The 12720-nt window shown below is 38.0% G+C and overlaps 1 protein-coding gene across 3 annotated transcripts in view; it reads left to right on the top strand.

Annotated features, from left to right (window-relative positions):
- The window catches only part of eea1 (early endosome antigen 1), a 61355-nt gene extending 50570 nt beyond the window's left edge, over positions 1 to 10785 (top strand). For all 3 annotated transcript variants that reach the window (XM_002935315.5, XM_012959889.3, XM_004912917.4), the window contains 6 exons: positions 2806 to 2937; positions 3091 to 3276; positions 6522 to 6760; positions 7803 to 7923; positions 8392 to 8490; positions 8892 to 10785. In XM_002935315.5, coding sequence (XP_002935361.2) covers positions 2806 to 2937; positions 3091 to 3276; positions 6522 to 6760; positions 7803 to 7923; positions 8392 to 8490; positions 8892 to 9014 — 900 coding nt within the window. In that variant the 3' untranslated portion in view covers positions 9015 to 10785. The remainder of the gene's footprint in view (positions 1 to 2805; positions 2938 to 3090; positions 3277 to 6521; positions 6761 to 7802; positions 7924 to 8391; positions 8491 to 8891) is intronic.
- Positions 10786 to 12720: the final 1935 nt, after the last annotated feature.

Raw genomic sequence — 12720 nt, 5'->3', positions numbered from 1 at the left:
TGACCGTACTGTGATGATGTGTTTAGGATGACTTACTATTACTCCTCACACTTACATGTGCCTGTTCTTTTTCTTTCTCTGCTCATCCTCCATAAGCTCTTAACAGAAACAACTATGGTCACAGCAGGGTCCCATCACTTCTGGTAACCAGTGAAAAACATGGTGGCTCACAAATCCTATTAAAAAACTATTAAAAGCATAGCAACAGTGAAACCATTTCCTGCTCCAGTGGATGGTTTTTGTGTTGCAAAATATTTTATTTGTGTGTATTTTTGTTTCTGTTTGTTAATGTGGTTATCTGATTTTATTGGCATGCTTCCCCCATTGTAAAGCCACCATCAGCACATTCATTGATTTTATTTGTAGTACTGACCCATCCCAGTAAGAACTGACCCAGTAAGAACATATCATTTTTATTTATAGTCGGGTATCCCTGTTCAGTATTATTATGAGTATTACTGCAATGTCCTTGCAGGCTCTTTTTTGGTGTTATGCTTTTACTGCTTTCCCCACTAGTGCTATCATCTTCTTAATATGCTCTGTTCATGCAGAGTTTGGTACTTAGTTTCCTTAAGCCTTCACTAGGAAAGCACTTTGTAGCCATCTGTAGTCAGAGAAATAACCATTTACCTTTGCTCTGTCTCCTCTAATTAGTGGTTTTCTATTAACGCTGAATACCTACACAAATGGCAAAGAAATGTCTCCTCCTGATTAATGTAGGTGTCCCTCCGCTTGCCAAAACAGTTTCTCAGCAAACTGTTTCTCATGCTGTGCTTCATCTTGAATATTCTAGAGTGGAAGAGAAAGTGTGCCATTTTGAGCGCTGTGAACATAATCAGTTAATCACAATACTATTCAGTATCCCAAAGTCTTTATACAAAAATGATCTTATAAACTTCAAGAAAACCCCCACATCATAAATGAAGAATTTGTCAGTAACATTCTCCCAGTCACTTAAGCTAAACGGGGATCTTTTGCTCAGATAATTTTTAAGGATAACCATACAACTCATTACAACTTAAAAACACCCCTTTATCAGAACTGTGAAAGTCTGCAAGGGTTCATTAACCCATAGTAGCCATTTACTTGAGATTTACTTGACTACAGTACCTAATCAAAGCTAATTGCTGATTGGTTGCTTTAGCTTAATGCATATATGCATGTTTAGGCTAATGCCACACAGGGGCTAATCCTGGCTGGTGGAAAAGCGCAGGCTAATCAGCCCCAGCGCTGACATTAGCTTTCTTCAGTGTAGTACACTTCAGGGAGTACACTCGGGCCGACACAATGGTTGGAACTATTGTACTTTTCCGTAGGCTGAGATAAGCCCACATGTGGCATTAGCCTTACCTATTATTAGTACATTAGCTCTAAAGTATTTGAATTAAGTTATGGTAAAGAATATATGTAACCCTAAAACAACACAGCAACTGACTACGTAGTAATCACGCAAGATTTTTTTGATTACGTTTGGACAAAACAACTACTCTGAATGCTAGAAAGGACACAGCTGGGGAATGGTAGCATACATAGCATTTATTACTAATGCCAATAAACTTAAGCATTATAGTAAATAAACCAGATACCTAAAACACAATGACTGCGGTTGTACATTGTGCCAAGTTCATTGTGCATTAAACATACAATGTACATGCTGGATTTGTTTTCACTCTTTTATGTTCTTTCACTTTCTTTGTTAGTACCATGCAGTAAGTAATTGCAATATTGGGATCTACCTTCTTGCTGTAGCTGATTAGGATCAGATGCTGTCAACGTGTCAAGATTATTCACCCTATTTATCTCATTAAAGGAGAAGGAAAGATAAAAACTAAGTAACTTTATCAGAAAGGTCTATGTAAATACAGCCATAAGCACTCACAGAAACGCTGCACAAACGAGTCCTCTGTCAAAAGATTTGTTGTCTCTGTTTCCCTGTGCCAGAGACACACAGCTCTCTCCCCTCTCCTTCTCCCCCTCCCTCAAGAATGCTAAGAACTTACTCCGCCCCCTTAGGAATGTGGATCTGAGCCAATCAGCAGGAAGCTTCCTCATAGTCTTACAAACTGAGCTTGTACACCGGTCTGGGTACAGGAGCGAGGCATTGTGGGAACTTTCTTTACACAGCTCAGCGTTTTTATTTCCTATGAGGCTTTTGATCATCTGAATGGGAGAAATATGGGGAGACTTAAGGGCACTATTGAGAAGAACTGAAGGTATGCCTGCAATTTGAGATTAACTCTTTATTATCCTTTCCTTCTCCTTTAATAGCATTGCAAGTGCTAGGGTCCTGGCACAAAAAAATAGCAGCATAGCATTCAGGAATTGTGTGACGTCAACTAGAGTACAGTTCTGAGTAGATCAGTGATCCCCAACCAGGGGCTCATGAGCAACATGTTGCTCCCCAACCCCTTGGATGTTGCTCCCAGTGGCCTCAAATCATTTGCTTATTTATGAATTTCTGGAGGCAAGTTTTGGTTGCATAAAAAACATGCGTACTGCCATACAGAGCCTCCTGTAGGCTGCAAGTCCCTATAGGGGCTACCAAATAGCCAATTATAGCTGTTATTTGGGACCCCCAGGACTTCATTCTTGTGTTTGCTCTCCAACTCTTTTTACATTTAAAAGTGACTCACTGGTAAAAAGGATTGGGGACCCCTGGAGTAGATTTAATTTGCTATTGGACTACTACAGAACTCTTTTCAGCAAGAGGACAGTCGCAAACCACGTGATTAAGTGTAGGTGAGTTAAGGTTTTTGTTCACTTGGTTTGTTTTCATATATGTTTGCTACAATTTGTTTTTTTCAGGTCTTAATAGAGAAGGACATAAGTGATGAAAAACTGAAAGTAACTAATCTAAACTCCTTAAATGAGAAGCTTAAGGGAGAATTAATCCAGACTAGAGAAGAACTAAAGAGCATCAAAGATGAATGCCAAAAGGTAATTACCAGTTGCTTAAAATTAAGTAAACTGGTTTGTGCCCAACAAAATGCATTGCAGACCTCTTATGCATTGCTTTCTATATTTTGAGGACAGTTCTTTAGAATTCTTTACAGTTAGTATTTACAGTTCATTGTTTGTCATTGCCAACAGAAAACCAGCAGTTTTGAGGATGCCAAACAGCTACTAATCCAGCAGAAGCTGGAGTTGCAGGCCAAACTTGACAGCTCAGCTTCAGTTCTACAACAGGAAAAGAATAGCCAACAGGCTCTGAAGGAGGACATCAAGAAAAAGCAAGAGGACTGGAAAAAACATAGCACGGAGATGAGAGAGAAATTGGTAAGAGCAGTTTGCGCTTGTATTTGATTGACAGAATCCTCTGGAACTGAGGAATCACAAACCGTACATCAACTGTAATAGACCGCTTCCCTTCCCAATTGTTTTTCATGAACTGGGAAATATCAAGAAAAATCACATTTCATTCAAAAATTCATATTAAAAATATACAAACACCACAAAGTGCCGCCTTACGCATTTCGTACCCTACCGGTACTTAGTCATAGGCAGTTGTGACCCCATGGGTTCTAAAGCGCATATTTAATCATAAAGTTGCCCCACCCATCATTAAAAACATTATTATGTAAAGAAAGACACCACTCCCTGCATATCAAAAATTTTACAAATATATTGACAGGGTTTTTAACTTTTTATTAAAACACATTAGTAGGGTTCTGTATAGTACTATGTCAGTAAAAAATATATACTAAGTCAAAGTCCCAAAAAGTAAAAACTTAAATAGCATAATCATTTGATAAAATTCAATCATACATTCCAAGTTTATCAAAGGAAAGAAAAAATCAATTTCAAGAAAACATATCTATACTATGCCTTACAGTATCATTGCAAATAGTTGTTAAAATATATATAGCCCTATTGTGCAAGTGTGGTTTTATTTCAATTATATAAACAATACATTATTCAGACTCATAGTTAAGACCTAAAGGTAAATGCGTACGTAGATAAAAAATCCAAAATACCCCTCTCCTTGCTAAAAGACTAAGGGGCTGATTTACTTACCCACGAACGGGTCGAATGGAGTCCGATTGCGTTTTTTTCGTAATGATCGGTACTTTGCGATTTTTTCGTATGTTTTGCGATTTTTTCGGATTCTTTACGAATTTTTCGGATCCAATACGATTTTTGCGTAAAAACGCGAGTTTTCCTATCCTTTACGAAAGTTGCGTAAAAAGTTGCGCATTTTGCGTAGCGTTAAAACTTACGCGAAAAGTTGCGCATTTTTCGCGTAAGTTTTAACGCTACGCAAAATGCGCAACTTTTTACGCAACTTTTGTAATGGATACGAAAAACTCGCGTTTTTACGCAAAAATCGTATTGGTAACGAAAAATTCGTACAGAATCCGAAAAAATCGCAAAACATACGAAAAAGTCGCAAAATGTTCGTTTTCAAGTCGGAACTTTTCCAATTCGGGTCGGATTCGTGGGTTAGTAAATCAGCCCCTAAGTCTTACTTTCTCAATGCCTTGGACTAAAAAGTTTGTATCATTCCTATTGCATAATGCAAAATGTCTTGTTATATTACTCTTCTCTATTGCTAAGGGAATTTTTATCTGACTTAAATGTTCCCTTATCCTTTCCTTCAGTGGTCTATTAGTACATCCCACATATTGCTTCTGGCACTTTAAACGAGTAACTAGGTAGATGACTGTATATTACAATTAATATAATCTCTGATCTTAAAGCTCTTATTTGTAACAGTTGATTTAAATTCTTTAGAGACTTAAGTATGTTGGCAAGTTACACACCTACGACTGCCACATTTATAATTCCCTGAAGTATGACGAAAATTTCGACTATTCTCGTACGCCAGATCAGTAAACAAACTTGATGACAGTAAATCCTTAAGTGTATGTGCTCGCTTAGGAATAGCACTAATTCCCTGATTGAGTACACTGAAAAAATTATCCGCATACAAAATAGGCAAATATCTTTTAAGAATATTAAGAATCTTATAATATTGTTTACTATATCAAATGGAATTTTATCTGCCCATTTCTTACCTTGATTTTTCTCACCTACCTGGGCTAATAGCTCCTTTCTCTCCACATTCAGGGCTCTCTGGTAAGCCATTACTACCACCTGTTGTTTGTAACCTCGTTCTATAAATCTCCTACCCATCTCACTAGCTTGATCATAGAAGGTTTTTTACTGTTGAGCAGTTCCTGCGTAACCTCAGGAACTGGCCAACAGGTCTCTATCAGGCTCTTTGGATGGCATGAAGATGCACGCAGGACATATTGCCACTACATGGCTTCCGAAAAATTGCGGTGTGAATCTCCTTGCTAACTGCCATAAATACTACATCCAAAAATTCTATTCTCTCCCTATTGTATAGACTGGCGAACCTTAAATTTAGATTATTGATATTGATATCTCATACAAAAGTCTCAAATACTTCCTGACATCCACCCCAAATGCACAATAGATCATCAATGTACCGTAAACACATCTTAAGATTCCCTCTAATAGCTGCAGAGATGTGGGTCTCCACATCAACCCATATAGAGGTTGGTATACAAGGAGGCAAATTCTTCCCCCATCACTGTACCACAACTCTGCAGATAAAAGCAGGCATCAAAGATGAAATAGTTGTGTTCCAATAGAAAACGAATGGCCTTTAAAAGAAATTGTATCAGTGCATCCGAATAATTACTATATTTTTCTAAATGGTACTGAACTGCAAGAAGACCCTGTTCATGTGGGATGGAAGAGTATAGCGAGGACACGTCGAGTTTACCCCCAGCCATAACTCTACGTACAACAAGACCCATCAGTGAAAAATATATAATACAATGAAGTGTCTCGAGTAGATAAGAGTAATATAACAAGACATTTGGCATTTTGCAATAGGAGTGATACAAGCTTCTTTTCAGTCCAAGGCATTGAGAAAGTGTGACGGGGTGATCTACTTAGTCTTTTAGCAAGGAGAGATCTTTTGGATTTTTTATCTACATACACTTTTGTATATTTTTAATATGGATTTTTGAAAAAAAAAATTGATTTTTCTTTAAATTTGCTGTGAAGTGTGATTTTGTTTGATTTGCCCTTTAAATCTGGGGCCTGTGTCCCATTTATTTTGGCCCCCTTTTTGAGTGGCCATTAAGGATCCTTAATTTTGATATAACACGTATGGGAAATATCAAGCACATAATGCTTCTTACATTGCATTTCCATACACTTCCATTGCTTGTATAAGCAGAAAGTCGGCACACATGCAAGCATATGGTTAGGGTTTGCATGTGTAAGCCATGTGTTTATTTAATTCTTTTAGCATCTTTCCCTGTCCAAGAAAGACAAGAATTGTAAAATAAGTATTTGCAGGGTTTGTTATTTCTTTGCTGAACCAGTAGAACTGTACTGTACTGGTGCACTAATTAATATAGATGATTGTTAAATTTATGGCAAAGAAATGGTAATTTATTTATTTCTTATTTATTCTATTTATCCACTCATAGCATATTCTACCCAATGTACCTTTCTTTATATCTTTTCATTGACATTATAAGTCTGCAGAAGCAAAAGAAAAAGAAGAACAAAAGAAGAAACATGAGGAGAATGAGTCAAAGCTAAACATGCAGATTACAGCTTTAAATGAGAACCTGGCAACGTTAAAGAAGGAATGGCAGAGCAGCCAACGTAGGGTCGGTGAGCTGGAGAAGCAAACAGACGACCTGCGGGGAGAGATTGCAGTATTAGAAGCAACAGTCCAAAACAATCAGGACGACAGACGTGCTTTGTTAGAAAGGTGGGTCTGTTAGGGGTGGTCCAAATTGCCCTACAAAATAGGCAGTGTCAGTGGAAGGCCTGCATGCTAATAAGCAATACAAAATAATCAAACTGAAGCCTTACAGAGAAATAGTTTTGTGGCTACTGGAGTCAGTAACAAACATTTGAGAAGAAGATTAGAAAAATGTATTTCCTATACATATGTTATATCAGTCCCTGAGCTCTAATCTCAAATAATCCCAATAGCTGTGGTGGCTCGTTATTTGAAGGGACCAGATTACCTGTTTAAAGAAGAAATAATGCTTTGGAAACAAATTATGCTAAAACGTGGGGTTATGAGTGAGCTTAACACTTTCATGATTGCCTTTTATTGAGGGTGATTCACCCTTGGCATATACTACCAAAAATGTCATAAAGTACAGAGGGGTTTGACAGCACAGAACACTGTACCTGTATATAGCAGTAAGACTAAAATCCCTCTTGATGTATTATGTGGTTGCATTTTTACATTTTACCACAAGGTGGCACCACATAATTGTTTATGTAAGGTGCTTTGCTTCACTTGTGCACTAGTCATATGCAATGTAGAAAATCTTAACCGGAATCTATTTTTCTTTTGGATTTCCAGGATGTTGTCTAAAATGTAACAATAGGAAGAAAAAAAAAATCAAGGTAGCAGAAAGGCCTTACCTAAGTATATTCTTTGTCACTGCAATACTTACCAGTAAATTTAAAATTTACCTCCAATTTCATCCATGTCTAACGAAGGGAAAGACGTGTGTGTGAGACATTCTGAGAACTCCTATAAACATGAAATTAAGCATGGGTAGCTGAAAGAGAACATATCTCAATAATAGTAGAGCTTCATTAAACTGCCACTGCTGATAATTCTACAGGAACCAAAATTATTTTTTGAAATTGTAATCATATTAAGGTAATCTTAAAACTATTAAAGGTGTGTATTTTTTTACATAACACAAATGCACTCAGCAAAATTTCACCACATTCATTGTTCTGTCACCCTAAATGTTTTTAATTTCATTATGTGTTTTTAATTCCAGGTGTCTTAAAAGTGAGGGTGAAATTGAAAAGCTCCAAGCCAAAATTTTCGAACTGCGGAAAAAAGTAGATGAATCTTCTTATGCAATGGAGGAACTTGGCAGGGAAAACCAATCACTACAGGTATGTCTTGCAAATTGTATACTGCTACTGAGGCTCTGCTTTATTATATTGGCATATTGGGAAAATCAGAGTAGAGGTTGTGTTAGCAGCAAATAAAATGTATATTATTATTGTTATTGGCAGGATTATACTTCATAATAAAGTCTTAGTAGTGCACTCTGTTTGATTAGTGCATGCTATGCAGAGGGATGTTGCAGGTCTCAGAAGACTAGCCATTGGCAGGTTGGAAGGTGTTCTCTGGAGATGTCATGGCGGACATACTGGCTAGTTTTCATGTGATAGACCACAGTACCCTAAACCAGTGTACTAAATGGAATCATCATTGTCAACCTTTCCTCTTTTGTGTCTCTGATGGCACTCACTCACTTGATGGAAACCTGATCTCTTTTCCCTGCTGTTAGCTCGCATTAGTATATAACACAGGAATATGAATGTTAAAATGACAATCCATATTTTATCCATATCCAGATAAAGCACAACCAAGCACTCAGTAGGAAGTGGACAGAGGACCACGAAGTGCAGAACTGCATGTCATGTGGCAGAGGATTTTCTGTAACAATAAGAAGGGTATGTGAAATGATAGCTACTATATTTCAGATATGTTCAAAGCTATGTGCACTTTTCATGAGTTTACCGAGTGTGTCCCAGCTTGGCAAAAGAGTACATAGCAGCCCAGCTATTTCTTTGCAATGCTGCATTCTGCTTTCCATTCCATTTTAGATTGCAGGCCTTTGGATCCAGCGCTGTGTTAGTCATGCGCATATTTTAGCCACACAAGGTAGAGAGTGGCAGGATACAGAGCCTGCCTGGGGACCTTTGCTGGCACTGCCTTTTGCACTGATTGCCAGAATTTTTTATCCGGCACTCAGAGCCTACTGCTGGCTGGGTTATGGACTTTATCCTTTTAGCATAAAAATGTCACATTGAGTTGCAGTAAATCTAATCTTATTTTGTCTTTTCATTTGCAGCACCACTGTAGACAGTGTGGAAATATCTTCTGTCATGAATGTTCCTCGAAGAATGCCTTAACGCCCTCCTCCAAAAAAGCTGTGCGTGTTTGTGATACATGTTTTGGTGACCTGCAAGGATAGGAGCCACTCCCTCAATAGATACCTGCAAATTACACATAGTATTTTTGTTAATGCACTTCATAAAGCACTCAAAGTACTTATTTCTTTGGATGAAGATTGATTGTAACCTTTGGCACCACAGTATACCTTTGGAAATATTTTATTGATACAAAGTCAGATAATTGTATTTTTCATGACAACATGAGGCCAGTTGATGGTCTTTATCCTGCCTTTAGCTTTCAGTCAAGATTTTTTAAATGTGTTTTTAGTTTGTTTGGTTTGGCTGCCTGTAAATAGTAGGCTAACAAAGAGGCAACTGCGTATTTTTATACATAATTTCAGAGTATACCAGGAAATCAGTCCAATAGTTTACTAATATTTGGGTTCGGTGGGAATAATAATCTGGCTCTCATGGTTTATACCTTTCTTTTATTAGGGGCAGCGACTTGCCACTGTTTCTATTGTTCCTTTCCTATTGCCATTGTGCCCCGCTCTTGTATTTTGGTTGTTGTTCTCCTTGTGGCTTGTGTCACACATGGAGAATATCTGTATTCTAACACAAGATCCATTCTTTCCTGTAGGATCCTAATAGTCTATTTGCTGTACAAAACACAATGAGAAAATGCTGTTCACTAAACTCCCTGTGTGACCTAAGCCCTTGCCTCCACTGCTGCACAAAGCTGTACAAAAACGTTCACCTTCCTAGAAGCTAAACCCTATTGAGATATTCTTAGAACTGTTATATAGCACCAAACAGAGCTGGAAGAAGGCCTTTTGTTTGTAATAAAATGAAAGCCCAAAATGAATCCTGCAGCTGTATTTGCTCAGTGTCCCAGCCATGGGAAGTGAAAGCATCGTTTAAGCAGGTACCATCATTGCGGCTAGGATGAAACTATGTTATTGGCCTTTTAAAGTGACACTGATACATCCAGATTTATACACGAGTGTGTTTCTTCCGGATGCTTGCTAGCACTAATGTAACCTGTTAAACTAACACCTTCCCTTACCTGTAGCCAATCCCAGTTATTTTTGTCTATTAATCTACAACACCTTTTCAGTGATCGCTGCTGCAGCAGTAATATCCTTGGTGGTTGGGCAATAGTGATGTGTGGGCCGACAAAAAGCTGACCCTAACCTGTGTCAAACCTGTATCTACCTCTGTTTATAGACCCACGCCAACCCACGACATCTCTGATGTCATAAAGAGGGTGGGATGAAGCTGGTATGCGCCTATAAATAGAGGCTACAGTAGGTGGAAGTGGGGTTTAGTAAGTTCACGGCTGTGGAGGGAAGAAGGTAAAGTTTGGACTGAACGTGCCGATGACCAGCAAGTCTTGTGCACATGTGGGGCTAAAGGGGGGGGGTGGGAGTCAAGGAATGTGTCACTGTCACTTTAAATAGACAACTCCTGCTCAAAAGTTAGTGGACTGTTGCTCTTTATGTTAAAACTGAACAAGAGCTAAAGATACTGCTGCATTGTAACCCCAAGAGCCATGTTTGGAATATTTCATGGGTCTGCAAATGCAACTCTGAGCAAATTGTTCTTCCTTTTGAAACTACTGTTCATTTTTCATATAGGCTTCACACTGTCCCTGTTTGTTCTCGTCAGCATTTTAACTGACAATAGTAAACACGAATATTAATTTTACATACTGGCTCATGCGAAATGCTAAACCACTTTAGTAGCTTCACGTGTGAGAGTTGAATGCTGTTAGTATTTTATTAGTAGATTTGGAAGATTGTCTTAATCCTGTGTTATTCAGTATGTGTACAATGATCATCATTTTTAGAACTGTATTTTCTACAGAACAATAAAACTGGTTCAGTTCATCTTCTGCAGAAAGAACGGCACAGTGAGGCACGTTAAAGCTAATGCCTGCTCGAAACCTGATCCAGATATGATACAGGCATGGGATGTATTATCCAGAGACCCGTTATCCACAAAGATCCAAATTATTGGAAGGCCATCGCCCATAGAAACCATTTTAATTAAACATTTGAAATTTTAAAAAATGATTTCCTTTATCTCTGTATTAATAAATCAGTACTTGATCCTAACTAAGATATAATTTATCCTTATTAGAGGCAAAGACAATCCTATTGGGTTTATTTAATGTTTTAATAATCTTTTAGCAGACTTAAGGTATGGAGAGCCAAATTACGGAAAATTCCCTTCTCCAGAAAACCCCAGCTTACGAGTATTCTGGATAACAGGTCCCATACCTGTACAAGGCAGGGTGCAAGGTTTGTAGGTTTTACTGAAGGCTGTTGTCTTTGTACTGAGCTCTATTTGGAGGCATGTAGGTACTTAGTTGTGACTAGTAAACATGAAAGGCTGATAGACTGAGGCTGACAGACTCATGCTGCTCTGTATTTTGCAGAATTAAGACAACTGTGTGGAGGTGGTGATTTGGAATATTGCACTAAGAATTAGAAAGAGGCCTACCTTTTTATTGCATGAAGCTGTTTGCTAGAACTACTTTGTATTTTTGGTATTGCACGGTATCTATTTAGAGAGACTGTAGGGGATCTTGGTCAGTTGTCAGCTCAGCCAAGTTTTGGGGTGCATCAGAAAATGGAAGAGCATCAGCACTCGTGATCCATGGGCCTAATGGGAATATCCCCATGAGAAGCAGTTAATGTATGTTCATGAATGGTTCTGAGGGAATATTGTGATGCTTGCTGAAGGTTTATGGCAACACATGTATTCTTTTCTATTTACAGTATTTAGAAAATGCCAACATTCTGTACAGGGATCTATCCTGTTTATTAGCAGATCACAGCAAGTTGAAACAAGTGCTTCCTTTTATGTTCAAACCCCACTTTGAGCCCCAAATCTGTACAGGGTCACCTTAGCTCATTATAGTGTTTAAAATATATTGAAAGATTACCGTATCTGCCATTTAACCATTTCGTTCCAATAATATCTACTTTAGCAGATAAATTATAATCCGAAATTTCACTTTCAATGAACTTCAAGCTCAGCATCCAGAAGACAAAATAGCCATTCTCCCCATTCAATCTTTAAGCTGGGCCCTCAAACCATGGCACCAAGTCATGGGCAAGGGGAAGCTAACCTGCAAATCTTATATACTGTTTGCTTTTGAACTTCTTTGTAATTACCATAAATTGCCCATGTGATTCATAGTTTCTTGGCCTTCAATTAGCATTTTTCTGGAATTGTGAGTGTGCACATTACATGCAACTGCTGTTTAAGTGACAAATGTTTTTATTTCTGCCAGCCAAGATCTAGAACTGCTTAATGTCCAATTGTGCCCTTAAATTTCCAATTTCATTCTTCGTTTACTTTATAAAGACAAAAGAAGGGTATAGGACAGTGGAACAATGACCGTAAATCTTCGCTGAAAGGTAACTGTACATTAGGATTATTTTCCCATTGGGTGATCCACTAATATTGAGGCAGCTGTGCACTGTGTATTAACCTTCAGACTGACATTCTCACCATATTGTAGTTTATGTACGTGACATTTGGCCCTTCCCTTAGATGTAACATATGTCCTACGTGGATAATATTTAGCAGTACTTGGTTATATACAGTCATACATATGTTTGTCAGTTTAGAGTGCAAATATGGCAGAATATCTGCTTTGTCTGTGCTTTATTATTAAACTGGGCATTTCTGCTCTATTTATCAAAGTATTCTTTTTAGATGGAAGGCATCAGGCAAGATCTATTGCTTTGTGACTGCATGCGTTTCAAAGTTATT

Source organism: Xenopus tropicalis, chromosome 3 (assembly GCF_000004195.4).
Source record: "Xenopus tropicalis strain Nigerian chromosome 3, UCB_Xtro_10.0, whole genome shotgun sequence".
In the NCBI taxonomy this organism is placed as follows: Eukaryota; Metazoa; Chordata; class Amphibia; order Anura; family Pipidae; genus Xenopus; species Xenopus tropicalis.
The sequence above is the reverse complement of the archived record's forward strand: the minus strand, read 5'-3'. Positions and strand labels throughout refer to the sequence as shown.